At 42.8% G+C, this 13639-nt stretch overlaps 1 protein-coding gene across 5 annotated transcripts in view; it reads right to left on the reverse strand.

The window, feature by feature from the left end:
• The window catches only part of LOC117521436 (calcium/calmodulin-dependent 3',5'-cyclic nucleotide phosphodiesterase 1C-like), a 303704-nt gene that overhangs the window by 63854 nt on the left and 226211 nt on the right, over nucleotides 1–13639 (reverse strand). For all 5 annotated transcript variants that reach the window (XM_034182731.1, XM_034182730.1, XM_034182732.1 and 2 more), the window contains 3 exons: nucleotides 11107–11289; nucleotides 3636–3702; nucleotides 3380–3496 (listed from right to left, as the gene is read on the reverse strand). In XM_034182731.1, the coding sequence (XP_034038622.1) occupies nucleotides 3380–3496; nucleotides 3636–3702; nucleotides 11107–11289 (367 nt within the window). The remainder of the gene's footprint in view (nucleotides 1–3379; nucleotides 3497–3635; nucleotides 3703–11106; nucleotides 11290–13639) is intronic.

Consider the following 13639-nt stretch of genomic DNA (forward strand, 5'->3'; position numbering starts at 1 on the left):
GTAGATCGATCGGTAAATCGAGAGCTTTGCCCCCCTACTCAGCTCTCGCTTCACCACGACAGTCTGTCGATCTCACGCTCCAGCCGTCCCTCACTTGTGAACAAGACCCCAAGATACTTAAACTCCTCCACTTGAGGCATGGACACTCCACCGACCTGAAGAGGGCAAAGCACCTTTTTCCGGTCGAGAACCATGGCCTCGGATTTGGAGGTGCTGATTTTCATCCCGGACGCTTCACACTTGGCTGCAAACCGCCCCAGTGCACGCTGAAGGTCCTGATTTGACGAAGCCAAATTGTCCACATCGTCCGCAAATAGCAGAGAGGAGATTCTGTGGTTCCCAAACCAGACCCCCTCTACACCCTGGCTGTGGCTAGAAATTCTGTCCATAAAGATACTGAACAGAACTGGTGACAAAGGGCAGCCCTGGCGGAGGCCAACGTGCACTGGAAACAGGTTTGACTTACTACCGGCAATGCGAACCAAGCTCCTGCTGTGGTCGTACAAGGACTGGAGAGCCCTTAGCAAAGGACCCCGGACCCCGTACTCCCGGAGCACCCCCCACAGGGTGCCCCGAGGGACACGGTAGAACGCCTTCTCCAGATCCACAAAGCACATGTGGACTGGTTGGGCGAACTCCCATGAACCCTCGAGCACCCGATGGAGCGTGTAGAGCTGGTCCATTGTGCCGCGACCAGGACGAAAACTACACTGCTCCTCCTGAATCTGAGGTTCGACTATCAGTCAAATTCTCCTCTCCAGTACTCTGGAATAGACCTTACCGGGGAGGCTGAGGAGTGTGATCCCCCTGTAGTTGGAACACACCCTCCGGTCCCCCTTCTTAAACAGAGAGACCACCACCCCGGTCTGCCAATCCAGAGGCACTGTCCCCAACCGCGATGTTGCAGAGGCGTGTCAGCCAAGACAGTCCCACAACATCCAGAGACTTAAGGTACTCAGGACGGATTTCATCCACCCCAGGAGCCTTGCCACCGAGGAGCTTTCTAATCACTTCGGTGACTTCGGCCTGGGTAATGGATGAGTCTGCCTCTGAGTCCCCAGTCTCTGCTTCCTCTTCGGAAGATGTGACGATGAGACTGAGGAGATCCTCGAAGTATTCCTTCCACCGCCCGACAACATCCCCAGTCAGGGTCAACAGCTCCCCACCCGCACCTTAGACAGTGCTGGTGAGAGCTGCTTCTGCCTCCTGAGGCGTCAAGCGATTTGCCAGAATTTCTTCGAGGCCGACCGATAGTCCTCCTCCATGGCCTCCCCAAACTCCTCTCAGACCCGGGTTTTTGCCTCTGCGACCGCCGGTACCTGTCAGCTGCCTCCGGGGTCCCACCTGCCAACAAAGACAAGTAGGACTCCTTCTTCAGCTTGACGGCATCCCTTACTTCCGGCATCCACCACCGGGTTCGGGGATTGCTGCCGCGGCAGGCACCGGAGACCTTGTGACCACAGCTAGGAGCAGCTACATCGACAATGGAGATGGAGAACATGGCCCACTCAGACTCCATGTCTCCAACCTCCCCCGGGATCTTGGAGAAGTTCTCCCGGAGGCTGGAGTTGAAGACCTCGCTGACAGAGGGTTCCGCCAGTCGTTCCCAGCAGACCCTCACAATACGTTTGGGCCTGCCAGGTCTGACCGGCTTCCTCCCCTCCGAGCGGATCCAACTCACCACCAGGTGGTGATCAGTCTACAGCTCAGCCCCTCTCTTCACTCGAGTGTGCGAGAAACATGGCCGAAGGTCAGATGATACGACTACAAAGTCAATCATCGACCTCCGGCTCAGGGTGTCCTGGTGCCACATGCACTTATGGACACCCTTGTGCTCGAACATGGTGTTTGTGATGGACAAACTGTGACTAGCACAGAAGTCCAACAACTGAACACCACTCGGGTTCAGATCGGGGAGGCCATGCTTCCTGATCACCCCCCTCCAGGTCTCACTGTCGCCGCCCACGTGGGCATTGAAATCCCCCAGGAGAACAATGGAGTCCCCAGTCAGAGCGCTATCTAGTACCCCTCCCAGGGACTCCAAGAAGGTCGGGTACTCTGCACTGCCGCTCGGCCCGTAGGCCGAGACAACAGTGAAAGACCTGTCCCCAACTCAAGGGCGTAGGGACGCGACCCTCTCGTTCACCGGATTGAACTCCAACACATGGCGACTGAGCTGGGGAGCAATAAGCAATGCGACCCCAGCTCTCCGCCTCTCCACGTGGGCAACACCAGAAAAGTGGAGCGTCCAGCCCCTCTCCAGGAATTGGGTACCAGAGCCCAAGCTATGGAGATGAGCCCGACTATCTCTACTCGCTATCTCTCAACTTCCCACACAAGCTCAGGCTCCTTCCCCCCCAGTGAGGTGACATTCCACATCCCAACAGCCAGGGGCTGTGAGTGCGGACCGGGCCGCTGGGCCACCCACCCTTGACCGCCACCCAATCCTCTCTGCACCCAACCCCCATGGCACCCTCTGCAGGTGGTGAATCCACAGGAGGGTGGGCCCACGTTGCTCTTTCGGGCGGAGCCCGGCAGGGTCCCACGGGCTGAGGCCCGACCACCAGGCGCTCGCGCGCGATCCCCAACTCCAGGCCTGGCTCCAGGGTGGGGCTCCGGCTGTGCCATACCAGGTGACGTCTTGGTCCTTCATTTTTTACTGGTCAAGGGAGCTTCTGAACTGCCCTTAGTCTGACCCGGCACCTAGGACCTGTCTGCCTTGGGAGACCCTACAAGGGGCACAAAGCCCTGACAACATAGCTCCTAGGATCATCCGGGTACGCAAACTCCCCCACCACGATAAGGTGGCAGCTAGAGGGGGAGAACAATAACACCACATTTAAAAAAAAAACAAAACAAAATAGGTTTATGTCACATTTATTTTTGAAATGTGAACAGTAACACCACATTTCAAAAATAAATGTGACTTATAAACCAATGCAACTTGTTTCTTTACCCTTTGTGACTAGGGTGACCATGTTTTAGCTACCAAAAAAACAGGACAGTCTGAGATGCTTGAGGTTTACTCAAAAATGCCTAATAATTTCAATACATTTAAAGTATGCTTCCTCTGTATGGATAGAAAATTGTTATATTTCACAAATTCAGATAGGCTTCTCATAAAAACAAGGGCATGTCTTGGGAAAACAGGACGTTTGGTCACCCTATTCATGACGCAGTCTTAGACAGATGTGACTAACACTCTGGTGGAAAAATCCGGAACATATGGTAGACACTGGACCATTTAAAATCCTTTAAGAGCTGAGGTGAAAAGCTGAAGCCAAAGCAGTCTAAATATAGGCCCCAGGTTAAAAAAAAGTCATAATTCTCATTGGATGGTAGGAGTGACTTGTGAGAGATTATGCCCTTGTGCCTTTACCTTGAAACGATTAATGAGGTCATATCTTGTGAGCAATTCGTAGAATATGAATTTTAGAGCATGATCCCCACTGGCCTCATTTAAAGCGAACACATCAAAAGACCACTTGTCAACATTCTGCATAAAGAAGACAGAATTGAAACATTTCCCACTTCATCACTGAAAAATGAAGATGTCATTAGCAATTAGACAGAATATACTGTTAATGTTAATAAGACAAGTTTTAATGCAATAATTCAATTAGGGCAGAAAATACCTTAAGTACAGATATGACAGAAGAAGGATAGCTGAGTCCCACCATGTTAGAAGTGCGTCTGTACATCCTGTATGGACGAGATATAAAAACATTAAATGATGCATACTGCAGAGGATGTGAAGCCACAAATATCGTAAGTCTTGAAGCAAACTCACCAACCTCAGTATGAAAGCAAAGCATCTGTATGTTTAAAACTATTTTATATGCTGTGGATTTAAGACTTAAAAAAAAATCTCCAGTTGAATAGAGATTAATTTAATTACAAATGTCAAATAAACTTTGCAATTACCTTCTATTGCTGCAGAGTGCTAATACTTATTGTAGCTCTTTGTATGAGTGCGACAGACATTGGTGACATACAACCCCAATTCCAATGAAGTTAGGACGTTGTGTAAAATGTAAATAAAAACAGAATACAATGATTTGCAAATCCTCCAAAGACAAGATATTTAATGTTCAAACTAATAAACTTTATTGTTTTGTGCAAATATTTGCTCATTTTGAAATGGATGCCTGCAACACGTTTCAAAAAAGCTGGGACAGTGGTATGTTTACCACTGTGTTACATCACCTTTCCTTCTAACAACACTCAATAAGCATTTGGGAACTGAGGACACTAATTGTTGAAGCTTTGTAGGTGGAATTCTTTCCCATTCTTGCTTGATGTACGACTTCAGTTGTTCAACAGTCCGGGGTCTCTGTTGTCGTATTTTGTGCTTCATAATGCGCCACACATTTTCAATGGGCGGCAGGTCTGGACTGCAGGCAGGCCAGTCTAGTACCTGCACTCTTACTACAAAGCCACGCTGTTGTAACACGTGCAGAATGTGGCTTGGCATTGTCTTGCTGAAAGAAACAGGGACGTCCCTGAAAAAGATGTTGCTTGGATGGCAACATGTGTTGCTCCAAAACCTGGATGTACGTTTCAGCATTGATGGTGCCATCACAGATGTGTAAGTTGCCCATGCCATGGGCACTAACACACCCCCATACCATAACAGATGCTGGCTTTTGAATTTTGAAAAGTTAGTGCTACACTGACAAGTCTTAACAAAAGGTCTTTTTGCTCTATTACTTTTGGTTTTTACAACCAGGTGGATTCAATTCCCAGTCCATATAAGATAAGACTTTATTGATCTCACAGAGGAGATGTATGATATGAGGTATAAGATATATGACTGAATGTGGTGAATTTGTGGAATTCATGGCTTGCCATACACAAAGGCTGTGATTGGTCACTTTTAGGTTTTCACTCCTTCCTGTCCCATCATATTTTAAAGGTTTTTTGCAGTCTGCACACTGATTACATTTTGATCATGGATCAAATACGTTTGGCAGAAAAGTCTGCAAATCTTCACAACACAGGGTCAGAAAAAGATGCTCAAATGACCTGCAATTCATGGAGGGGGAAATTATACATACCGTATCCTTGGTTTGGAGATTTGATAATTATATAAAAAAGTGGAACTTATTGAGGGACAAATTAATCCAGAAAAAGCTGTTACCCAGCCATTAAATGAAGCAGGTCCTTTTGTGTCTCTGATTGGCTGTTTTTAAGGTAAAGCTGTCCTACCAGTTTTTGTCACCAGGTGGCCTTTGGTGTATTTTTCCAAAATTTGTGAAGTTTGACCCAGTTATCAATGGTAAATATCATTGGAACCACTACAAAAAATGTAGATCTGTAGACACTTTCACCAAATTTCAGATGAAAAATACTCCACATTTGTGGTGAATAAAATTAACAAACAGACAGACAAACATATAAACAAACAAGCCAACAGCCTCTTGTCGAATGACTGTAGAATGACTTTGACAAGGCTAATAATAATAAAAAATAGAAAAAAAACACTGGTGATTTGCAACTGCTGTCCCCAGCTCCTCTCGAGCTTGGGTCCCTAATAAAGGAAGCAGGCAGCTATACAAAATCAAACAAATTGCAAAAGTTTTGAAAAACTCTAAAATAGATTTTGTGAATCACTGTATATCCAAGATCAGTTCATTCTTGAAATCTGTTAATGAACAGGAAATAAAATTTTGTAAAATTACATTTACGTACATAAACCTTTCTCATATATGAGATACCTTATAAATGATAGTCTATGTTTAGTACTGCTTTTAAGTATTTAACACAAATGTATCTGCATTTGACTGTCTTTTCTGCAATGATAACTAATGATTAGATGTAGATATCTTCATGGAGTTTCACAGATATGAGTAACATCTTCTAATAAATAATACATTTCTCAAAATAGAGGTTGTAAGTCAGTGTTTAGGTTCTGTGAAAGTGTTCTCTTTTGGAGCTGTCAAACACTGATGCTTATCAAAGCACTTGGCATCAGCATGCTAAGGTGACTGCACAGATTGGAAATAGATTATTTGGCAGTGTGTAGGTTCGACAACATACAGAGGACCTCTTATCAGGTCACTAGCTGATGTCTGAGTCAAACAGAACCACAGGTTTCTATCAATCAGGAGAAGGGGGGGGGGGGGGGGTATGATTTAATGCTAGGTTAAGTTCAGGACATTGCCTAAGGTGAGATACTTGGAAGTATCCTTAACAGGAGTCAGTCCTTGCCAATTGTGGTGTCCAAACCAAGTGGTTGTTTGGGCTGTTTTGTAGGACAACATCTCCAATAAGTTGCTGAATGTCATAGATGGTCAATACTACACAGGTACTATGTGGATGGTTGGAGGCAGAATCTCCCAGTGATCTCTGTGTCTGGATGCAAAATGAGTGCCTTTGAAATGCCGATATGATTGTAGGAGAGGGAAGGTCCAAGCCTATAGAGTCCTGGTGCTTCCAATCATACAATATAATTGTGTTCTTAAATGCCAACCACTGACCAAAGGTGAGGACTGCATGTCTTTGGTGCTAGGTCTTTGTGGAGAAATGTTGGTACAGCTGGACTGACTGAGCTAAATAAACACTTACTTAGGGAAATGTTTCTTAACCTGATACTGAAGTACCACCGAACCTATACATTTTTCCATTTCTGCCTGCTCTTTCACAAGCTGATTAGCTCATTCAGGTGTGCAGGCAATCAAGTACTAACAAACACTTGAATAAGATAATCAGTAAATGTATAGGTTAGGTGGTACTTGAGGACCGAGTTGAGAACCACTGACATAGAAAGTCTCAAATGAGGCATATTACTTGCAGTGTGGGAGAATGTCAACTATGACATTTTGGCCACGTGGTGTGTTTCTCTGCACAAGATCCAGTATCCAGGTGCTTGAGCTGAAGATCCCAGTAATTGCAAAAGGCCAAGTGGATGTTGATGACATATCACCTGTCTGCAGCAGATACATGATTATTTTCAGGACGTGGGAATGGAAAAGTTGTCTGCCTGGGTGTTTGCCAACCAGAACTCAGAACAGTTCCATTGTGTGGTTGATGCAGCCATGCATGACCAAAGCACCTGCTCAAGGACCGGACCTGGCCTGGCTAAAGTTAGGGTATTTGTTTGATCATGGTTGGTGTTTTTGTGAAGTTTCTGGTATTTATTTTCTGCTGTCTGTAACTGTTTTCTTTTGTCTATTAACATTATTATTATTCTCCAATGTTTACCTGGTTCTCCCAGTGATTGTCCACCATAATGTTTTTATTCTGACATGTTTTCTGTACTTCCATTCCATTGGCTTTACTTCCTGTTCACAGACACTCCAGCTTCCCGATTCAGGGGTCACTTAATCTGTTAATTCATTCACACACTATTTAACTATCCATAACCCCTCACTCCAGTGCCACACTGTCTTGCTTCCATGCCTGCTTTCTCGCAGTCATTCTCTGTCCTGTTTCTTTAGTCTAACCTGCCAGTTCCCGATCTGTTTTCCTGTCATGATTAATAATGGTATTCTGACCCTCTGCTGTTTATCTGGATTCACGATTGCTGCTACCCTTAAGGACACCATTGCTTTCAGACTGCCTTCCTGTGCACTGGTCTTCTACCTGTGTACTCAACTGTCCTCTCAGCCTGTTTCCACATGGACCATATGGACTCCTTCAGAGATGTCAGTTTCTCAGTACCATGCAATGCATTGTGGTCTAGCTTGTATCCAAACACAGTTCATGTTTAGCCAGAGTTTGAAAGGATAATTTTGCATAGTACTCTCCCAGATGACTTTATAGTGACTGTGCAGTTGTAGTTGCGATATTTACATGGTAGGGGGGAAAAAAAACTAAAATATAAAGAAAAAACATGGAACACACCTTTGATCTCCTGCAATGTATGGATCCATTTATACCCATTATTCAACTTGTGTGCATGCACCGCACTCAGAAGCCGACACCTCTGCAATGGTCCATTGTTGTACGAACTGCTGTCTCTGTTTTTTGGGTGTTCCAGACTGTTTGGACATTATACCAGTGTTGTTCTCTGCTATGGGCTCTTCAGTTTATACATATCCATTGCAGGTCACAATTCATTTTAATCAGTAATTCCTAGCCTAAGTACTCTGCATCAATAAAGCAGCACGCTCACGTTCGCCAATCAAAATTATGTCCACCTCCAGCTTGCCTCACCACCTTGGTACTTAGGCACATTCACAATCACAGGCAATGGCAAGTGGCAGTTTAGTTACTAAAACCAACCGACCAACAGCAGCTATTACGCTAGTGTTCGGTCACAAAAGTCTTTGACATGAGCGCGCCCAGGTGTGTGAGCAGGCGGCAACTCTACTTGTGCAACAGCTTATTGGGTGTAGTTAGTGTCGGCATCAGAATATTTATTTGATTGGACTTTATGTGTTGCACAAGACTGATATATCCAATAAACATGATAAAAGTATCACAAGGCCCTACTCCAGGCTCCCATTTATTCTCAGCCGTTACCAGCGGTGTGACCAGACCACCATACCTACACATTTCGTTGTAGACCACCACCCATTTTCTGTGCATGACATGCTGTATTTGACACCAAGAGCTATGACAAAGACTCATGATTTGGCAGCTTGGGGTTGAGACCAGGACCCTTTAAAAAAAAAAAAAAAAAAATTGTATAGCAGTGTTTAAGAATCCAACTTCAGGTGGCTCAAGGGTCATGGGGAGCTGAAGCCTGTCCCAGAAGTCATAGGTCAACTTTGGACTGGACACCAGTCTATCACAGGATGGCAAAACATCCACATATGCAGAAATGATGTCTGTTAACTTTGTCAGAATATGTGGGCATTTTGCTTATTTAAAAAAATGAAGATGACATTACACATAAAACTACTTTTTCCCATCATTTCCCCCCTCATTTCTTTATTAGATGTCTGAAAAATAGCCTGTGCTCCCCCAAAAAAGATTAAGAAAGATTATATTTCACATGCTTGAGACTTACCGATTTAAACAAATGCCTGTTGCGTGTTTGTGTGTGATAAATGCCAGCCTTGGCACGGGGGCAGTTTGGCACTCTGAATGATTGTGCTCATCCAGACTTTCCAAGGTCTTTGATGAAGCATGATAGAATCAGTTGAATCAGTCTGCATAGGATATTTTTCAAGAGACTTTGACAGAGATTTGAACCTTTTATGACCTGTGGATGTTTTGAGTTATTTCTGCCTAACTGTTGTATCAAAAAGTAAACATTTAGTAAGAATTGTTAGAAATCAAATGTTTAATTGTTATGAATTTATGAATTATTGGATTATCTAGCTGTGTTTGGGTGGGGAAGGTTTCGATTGTTCTCTTGTGTGGTGCCTTGAGATGTGTTGTGAATTGGCGCTACATAGATAAATCAATTGAACTGAACTGATTGGAGAAACTGTGGATACTTCAACTTGTGTCTGCTGTACCACCAGTCACAGCTTCATGGTGGAAAGGCACAGTGAAGAATTTTCATACAAGAAAACAGACCCCTTTTTTCCAGGGTATAAGACACACCAGGGAGTACATTATACCTTTTTTCAGACAGGAACTTAGTGTAGCACATGTGCACACCATAGCTTATGCTGTTACTTAACACGAGGATGGATAAATTAAAAAAATAAGCAAGATGGACAAATAAATGTGCAATGGACAATTTATTGGATGCTATTTGACACAGTTTGGATGAAACAAATTGTCAGATCGGTACAGACTGCTGGCCCACAGTATTGGAAACATTACAATAAATAATTTGACTCCATTCATTTTTTTTTAATCAGCTCTATAATTTGAGATTTTTGTGCACTGTAATAATTTACTTTTATTGCTGTTATTTCTTCTTTCATTAATGATTTTATTTTGTTTAGTGCTTTGATTCCTAGGAATGCCTCATATAAATAGTTGTTATTATTATTATTATTATTATTAATGCATATGTGAATTTTCAGTATTTAAGTTGCATTGGAGTATAATTTTCAGGACCTCCCAACCTAGTTCATGTGCCTTCTGGAAATCTGTAGTTTAAATTTTATGTTGTCTCTTGAAGAAAATCCTCATCCGCTTGCTCCACACTACCATGAATTCGCCCTATTGACGTATCCCATAATCCCTTGCGCACCAGAGAGTCGCTGCAGTCAAACAACATAGAGAATCCACATGATGACAATTATAAATGAATATTATACTACAAAAATGTAATTTTTTATGCTTTTCATCACGTTAATAAGAGACTGAATGCATGATACCCTGAAAACTTGCTAAAACAATTATAACAAATAATCCGTGTCTGCTACATTTAATCTGCGTGGAATTTAATAAACGCAAACCGAATTTCAGACATATTATATATATATTAGTCTGGAACAAAGAGGACAAACTGTGTTGTAAAGAACAATAATCAAGACGTTAAAGAGCAAACTGCTCAATGCAAACTCAGTGCAGTTCTCAATGTTACTGAGATCTCGCAGCGCGGCGACCTCTTCGAAGTTTTTGTGGGATTTGAAAAGCCAATAGGGCGAATACACAAAAGTTAACTGTGCACAGCAACACCAGTCATAGCCACTGAAGCCTATAATACCTTCAGAGTAGGCACGTGTGTCTTGGTGGCTTCCCTCACTCATCTAGATCTTGCATGGTCACTAAGATTTTGAGAATTGCTTACTCAAGACAGATTTCTCATACACAAGCACACTGTTTGCATTTCTCAGTGATCTATTTTGCCCCACTGGCAACAATTGTTGCCAAAGTGTATCAGTGTCATTTTCTATTCGCAATAAAAAAAAAAACAATGCAACTTTTTCCACTTATAAAAAAAAAAAAAATCTGGGCATAAATGGGTTAATAAGTCTGAGACATATTCAGTAACTTGTACTGTGCGTTTTGCTGCAGATGCTGTGCAGCTGTAGCACAAAGCCGCTCATGATCCACATGTAATTTAGCCCTGAGGCAGGCAGGGAATTGACAAGAACTCCAGCTCAATTAGAGTGAGCTAGTGAGATGAAAACACCCTTAAGGTTTACTTTTATAGTAATAAACCAGAGTGGTTATTTCACAACATTCAGCCTGCTCACTGTGTGTGTGTATCATCTTGTAACTTCTATGTCTGTAAAAATGCAACACTTCTACCGTTCAACAAATATGCCAGCCTGAACAGCGTGGACAATACTGCGGAAACGTGGCTTTTCTTCATTGCGTCGTAGCATCAGACCCATTTGCCGCGTGAAGGTGGAAGCCAACCAGTCCCGCACCTCCGACGGCACAGACTCCGACTGGATATCACTGAGCTCGTCTTCTGTGTCCACCAAACGCCTGAGACAAAGAAAGAATGCACATGATCCGTGAAAACAAATAAAGAAACCAGATGGATGAGAACTGTGAATGCTTAGTAAAATATTTATATTATATTGCAGCTGTATTCCAACAAAGGAGGAAAGACAAATCTCAGCCCTTCCCATCACATCACCTTTTATATAATAACAATAACAAAAAAAAACCACTCATGCAGTACTGAAATCTAAATGCATGGAATAATTCTGCAGACAGTGACTGGTTTGGACATGGAAAGCCTGCTGGACTCTACCCTCTGAACTCAACACAGTGAGGAAAATAAGTAGTAAGATCAAAGTCTCAAAGCAACAGTTTTACTTTGCTGGCAAAGAAATCAAAATTCATAGAGTCATTAAAAACAGCAGAACAGCTTTGTTTTACTCTGGTTTCATCTTAAATACTGTGAAGAGAAATTTCTCCACCCAAAAGGGTGGTCTTTTCTAAATATAGGAAGTCTTACACCAATAAAAACATCTGTGGATGAGATTTTTTTGGTGAAGTATCCAGGTTTGGTGAAATCACTGCTTTGGAAAGTACCCAGGTCTTGTGAGTTCAATGGAAGTTCAACATTCAGGATTTTACAGGTACAGGTCTGGTTTTATTTTTTCTTCTTGCTTCAGCCCCTCTTACAGAGCTTTCTTTGATCCAATCTTAAAAAAAGCAAAACAAAACAAAATCATCAAATTTTTGCCTCCCACGCACCCAAAATTAAGTTTTTTACTTAAATTTTCACCATTCATTTCAATTTCCTGTCTCATGGCATTTTTATAAAACAGCATACATTTTCACACAACATATGTTTTTGTATACAACATTTGAATACTATATCAGGTGTGTTTTCTAGTACTGCTCTGAATAGTGTGTGCAAAATAGTATATACTTATCCATTTAAACATCTGTTAAATGTTATCAGTAATACACAACATAATCACCTTCTGGCATTTGCATATCAGCACAATATGCTTGTTGTTAGCACATTGCTTGTCTTTGGTAAAAATTACACCACACCGACTTCTCCTGTATCCACCTCCATCACCCCACCATCACCAGTTGGTTCTTGTCTGCCACCCAAGTGGGGTAGGATCTATGTACCACTACAGCCTATTTGCAATGGCAAAGACTGTTCTACAACATATTACGTTATATGTTATTAAATCATTTAAATCCAGTGGCGGCTGGCCAATTCCTCGTCTTGGGCGGTCATTCAAAGCGCCCTTGAAGTGCAGCGAAATAACCAATTGTATGTAGTTGCTAGGGAAAATTAATAAATATTTGGCAAATCAACATTGCCAAAATTAATGGCTTTGGGGCGCCGGAATTTTAGCCCTTTTACAAAAATGCGGGAACGTTAGATTACAGTCAGTGATACACGTGACGCTGCAGCTGCTGCTGTCAGTCAGGCAGGAAGAGATCATGGTGACGACGACGTTTGGGTTATATTTATTTATTTTTATTTTGTCTCCGTGTGTTTTGCTGGAGTAAGCTGAAAAACTCTTGGGAGGTTTAAAACGGGACAAAACTAATCAAATCAATGACACCAAAGCTTCGCGGGGATCCTTTTGGAGGCGCATGGAGGTGCGCACATCAGATCTTTCTCGTGGTTTAATGACAATTGCACATCCCGGTTGGAGGAGAGACGTTTGTCTGACTCGTTATAAACCGTGTCAGGCTTCATTCACACTGTCAGCGCGCACACGTCACGGAGGCTGCTGATCTGCGCTCTTTACTGCGGGGTGGAAAGGAGCGCATCCACCTCTGCCAGCTGCGGACTGACTCCTCTGGATCCACTTCAGCTCAGGTGAGCTGACGAGCTGCTCGGATTTATTCCCGAATGTTGCTCCTGGTGTGGAAACGAGGATGAAAATTTAAGATAAAACGAATGAGTGATGTTTTTTTGTTTGTTTTAGGGGGTCAAAGCTGTGATCTTTATTGGGACAGCAGACCGGTTATAATGGTAATAGGGGAGGCCGGGGCTGTTTGTAACAGTGTTCAAAGCTGCAGTCATGCTGGCATTTTGATTTCACTTTACACGTTATGAGGATCAGTTCACAGAAGTGAAATATTCTTTGGAGTATTCTACACTCTAAAACAAATTATTTGCTCAGTTTAAAAACAAAACAAAACCCTAAAATAGCAATTTGCATGTTTTTTTTAAAGAAATTCTAACTCAGCCACAGAGTACACACAAGACACTTATAGTAAGAAAACCCAAGTTTAGCAACGCATTTAATTAAGTGGTTTTGTAAACTTAATTTGCTTTGTCCTCTACACTGTTAATTAATTTTAACCAATTTAATTTAAAGGTTTTGGTGTTATTAGTTAGTCAAGTTAT

The sequence above is a fragment of the Thalassophryne amazonica genome, chromosome 12 (assembly GCF_902500255.1).
Source record: "Thalassophryne amazonica chromosome 12, fThaAma1.1, whole genome shotgun sequence".
Classification (NCBI taxonomy): domain Eukaryota; kingdom Metazoa; phylum Chordata; class Actinopteri; order Batrachoidiformes; family Batrachoididae; genus Thalassophryne; species Thalassophryne amazonica.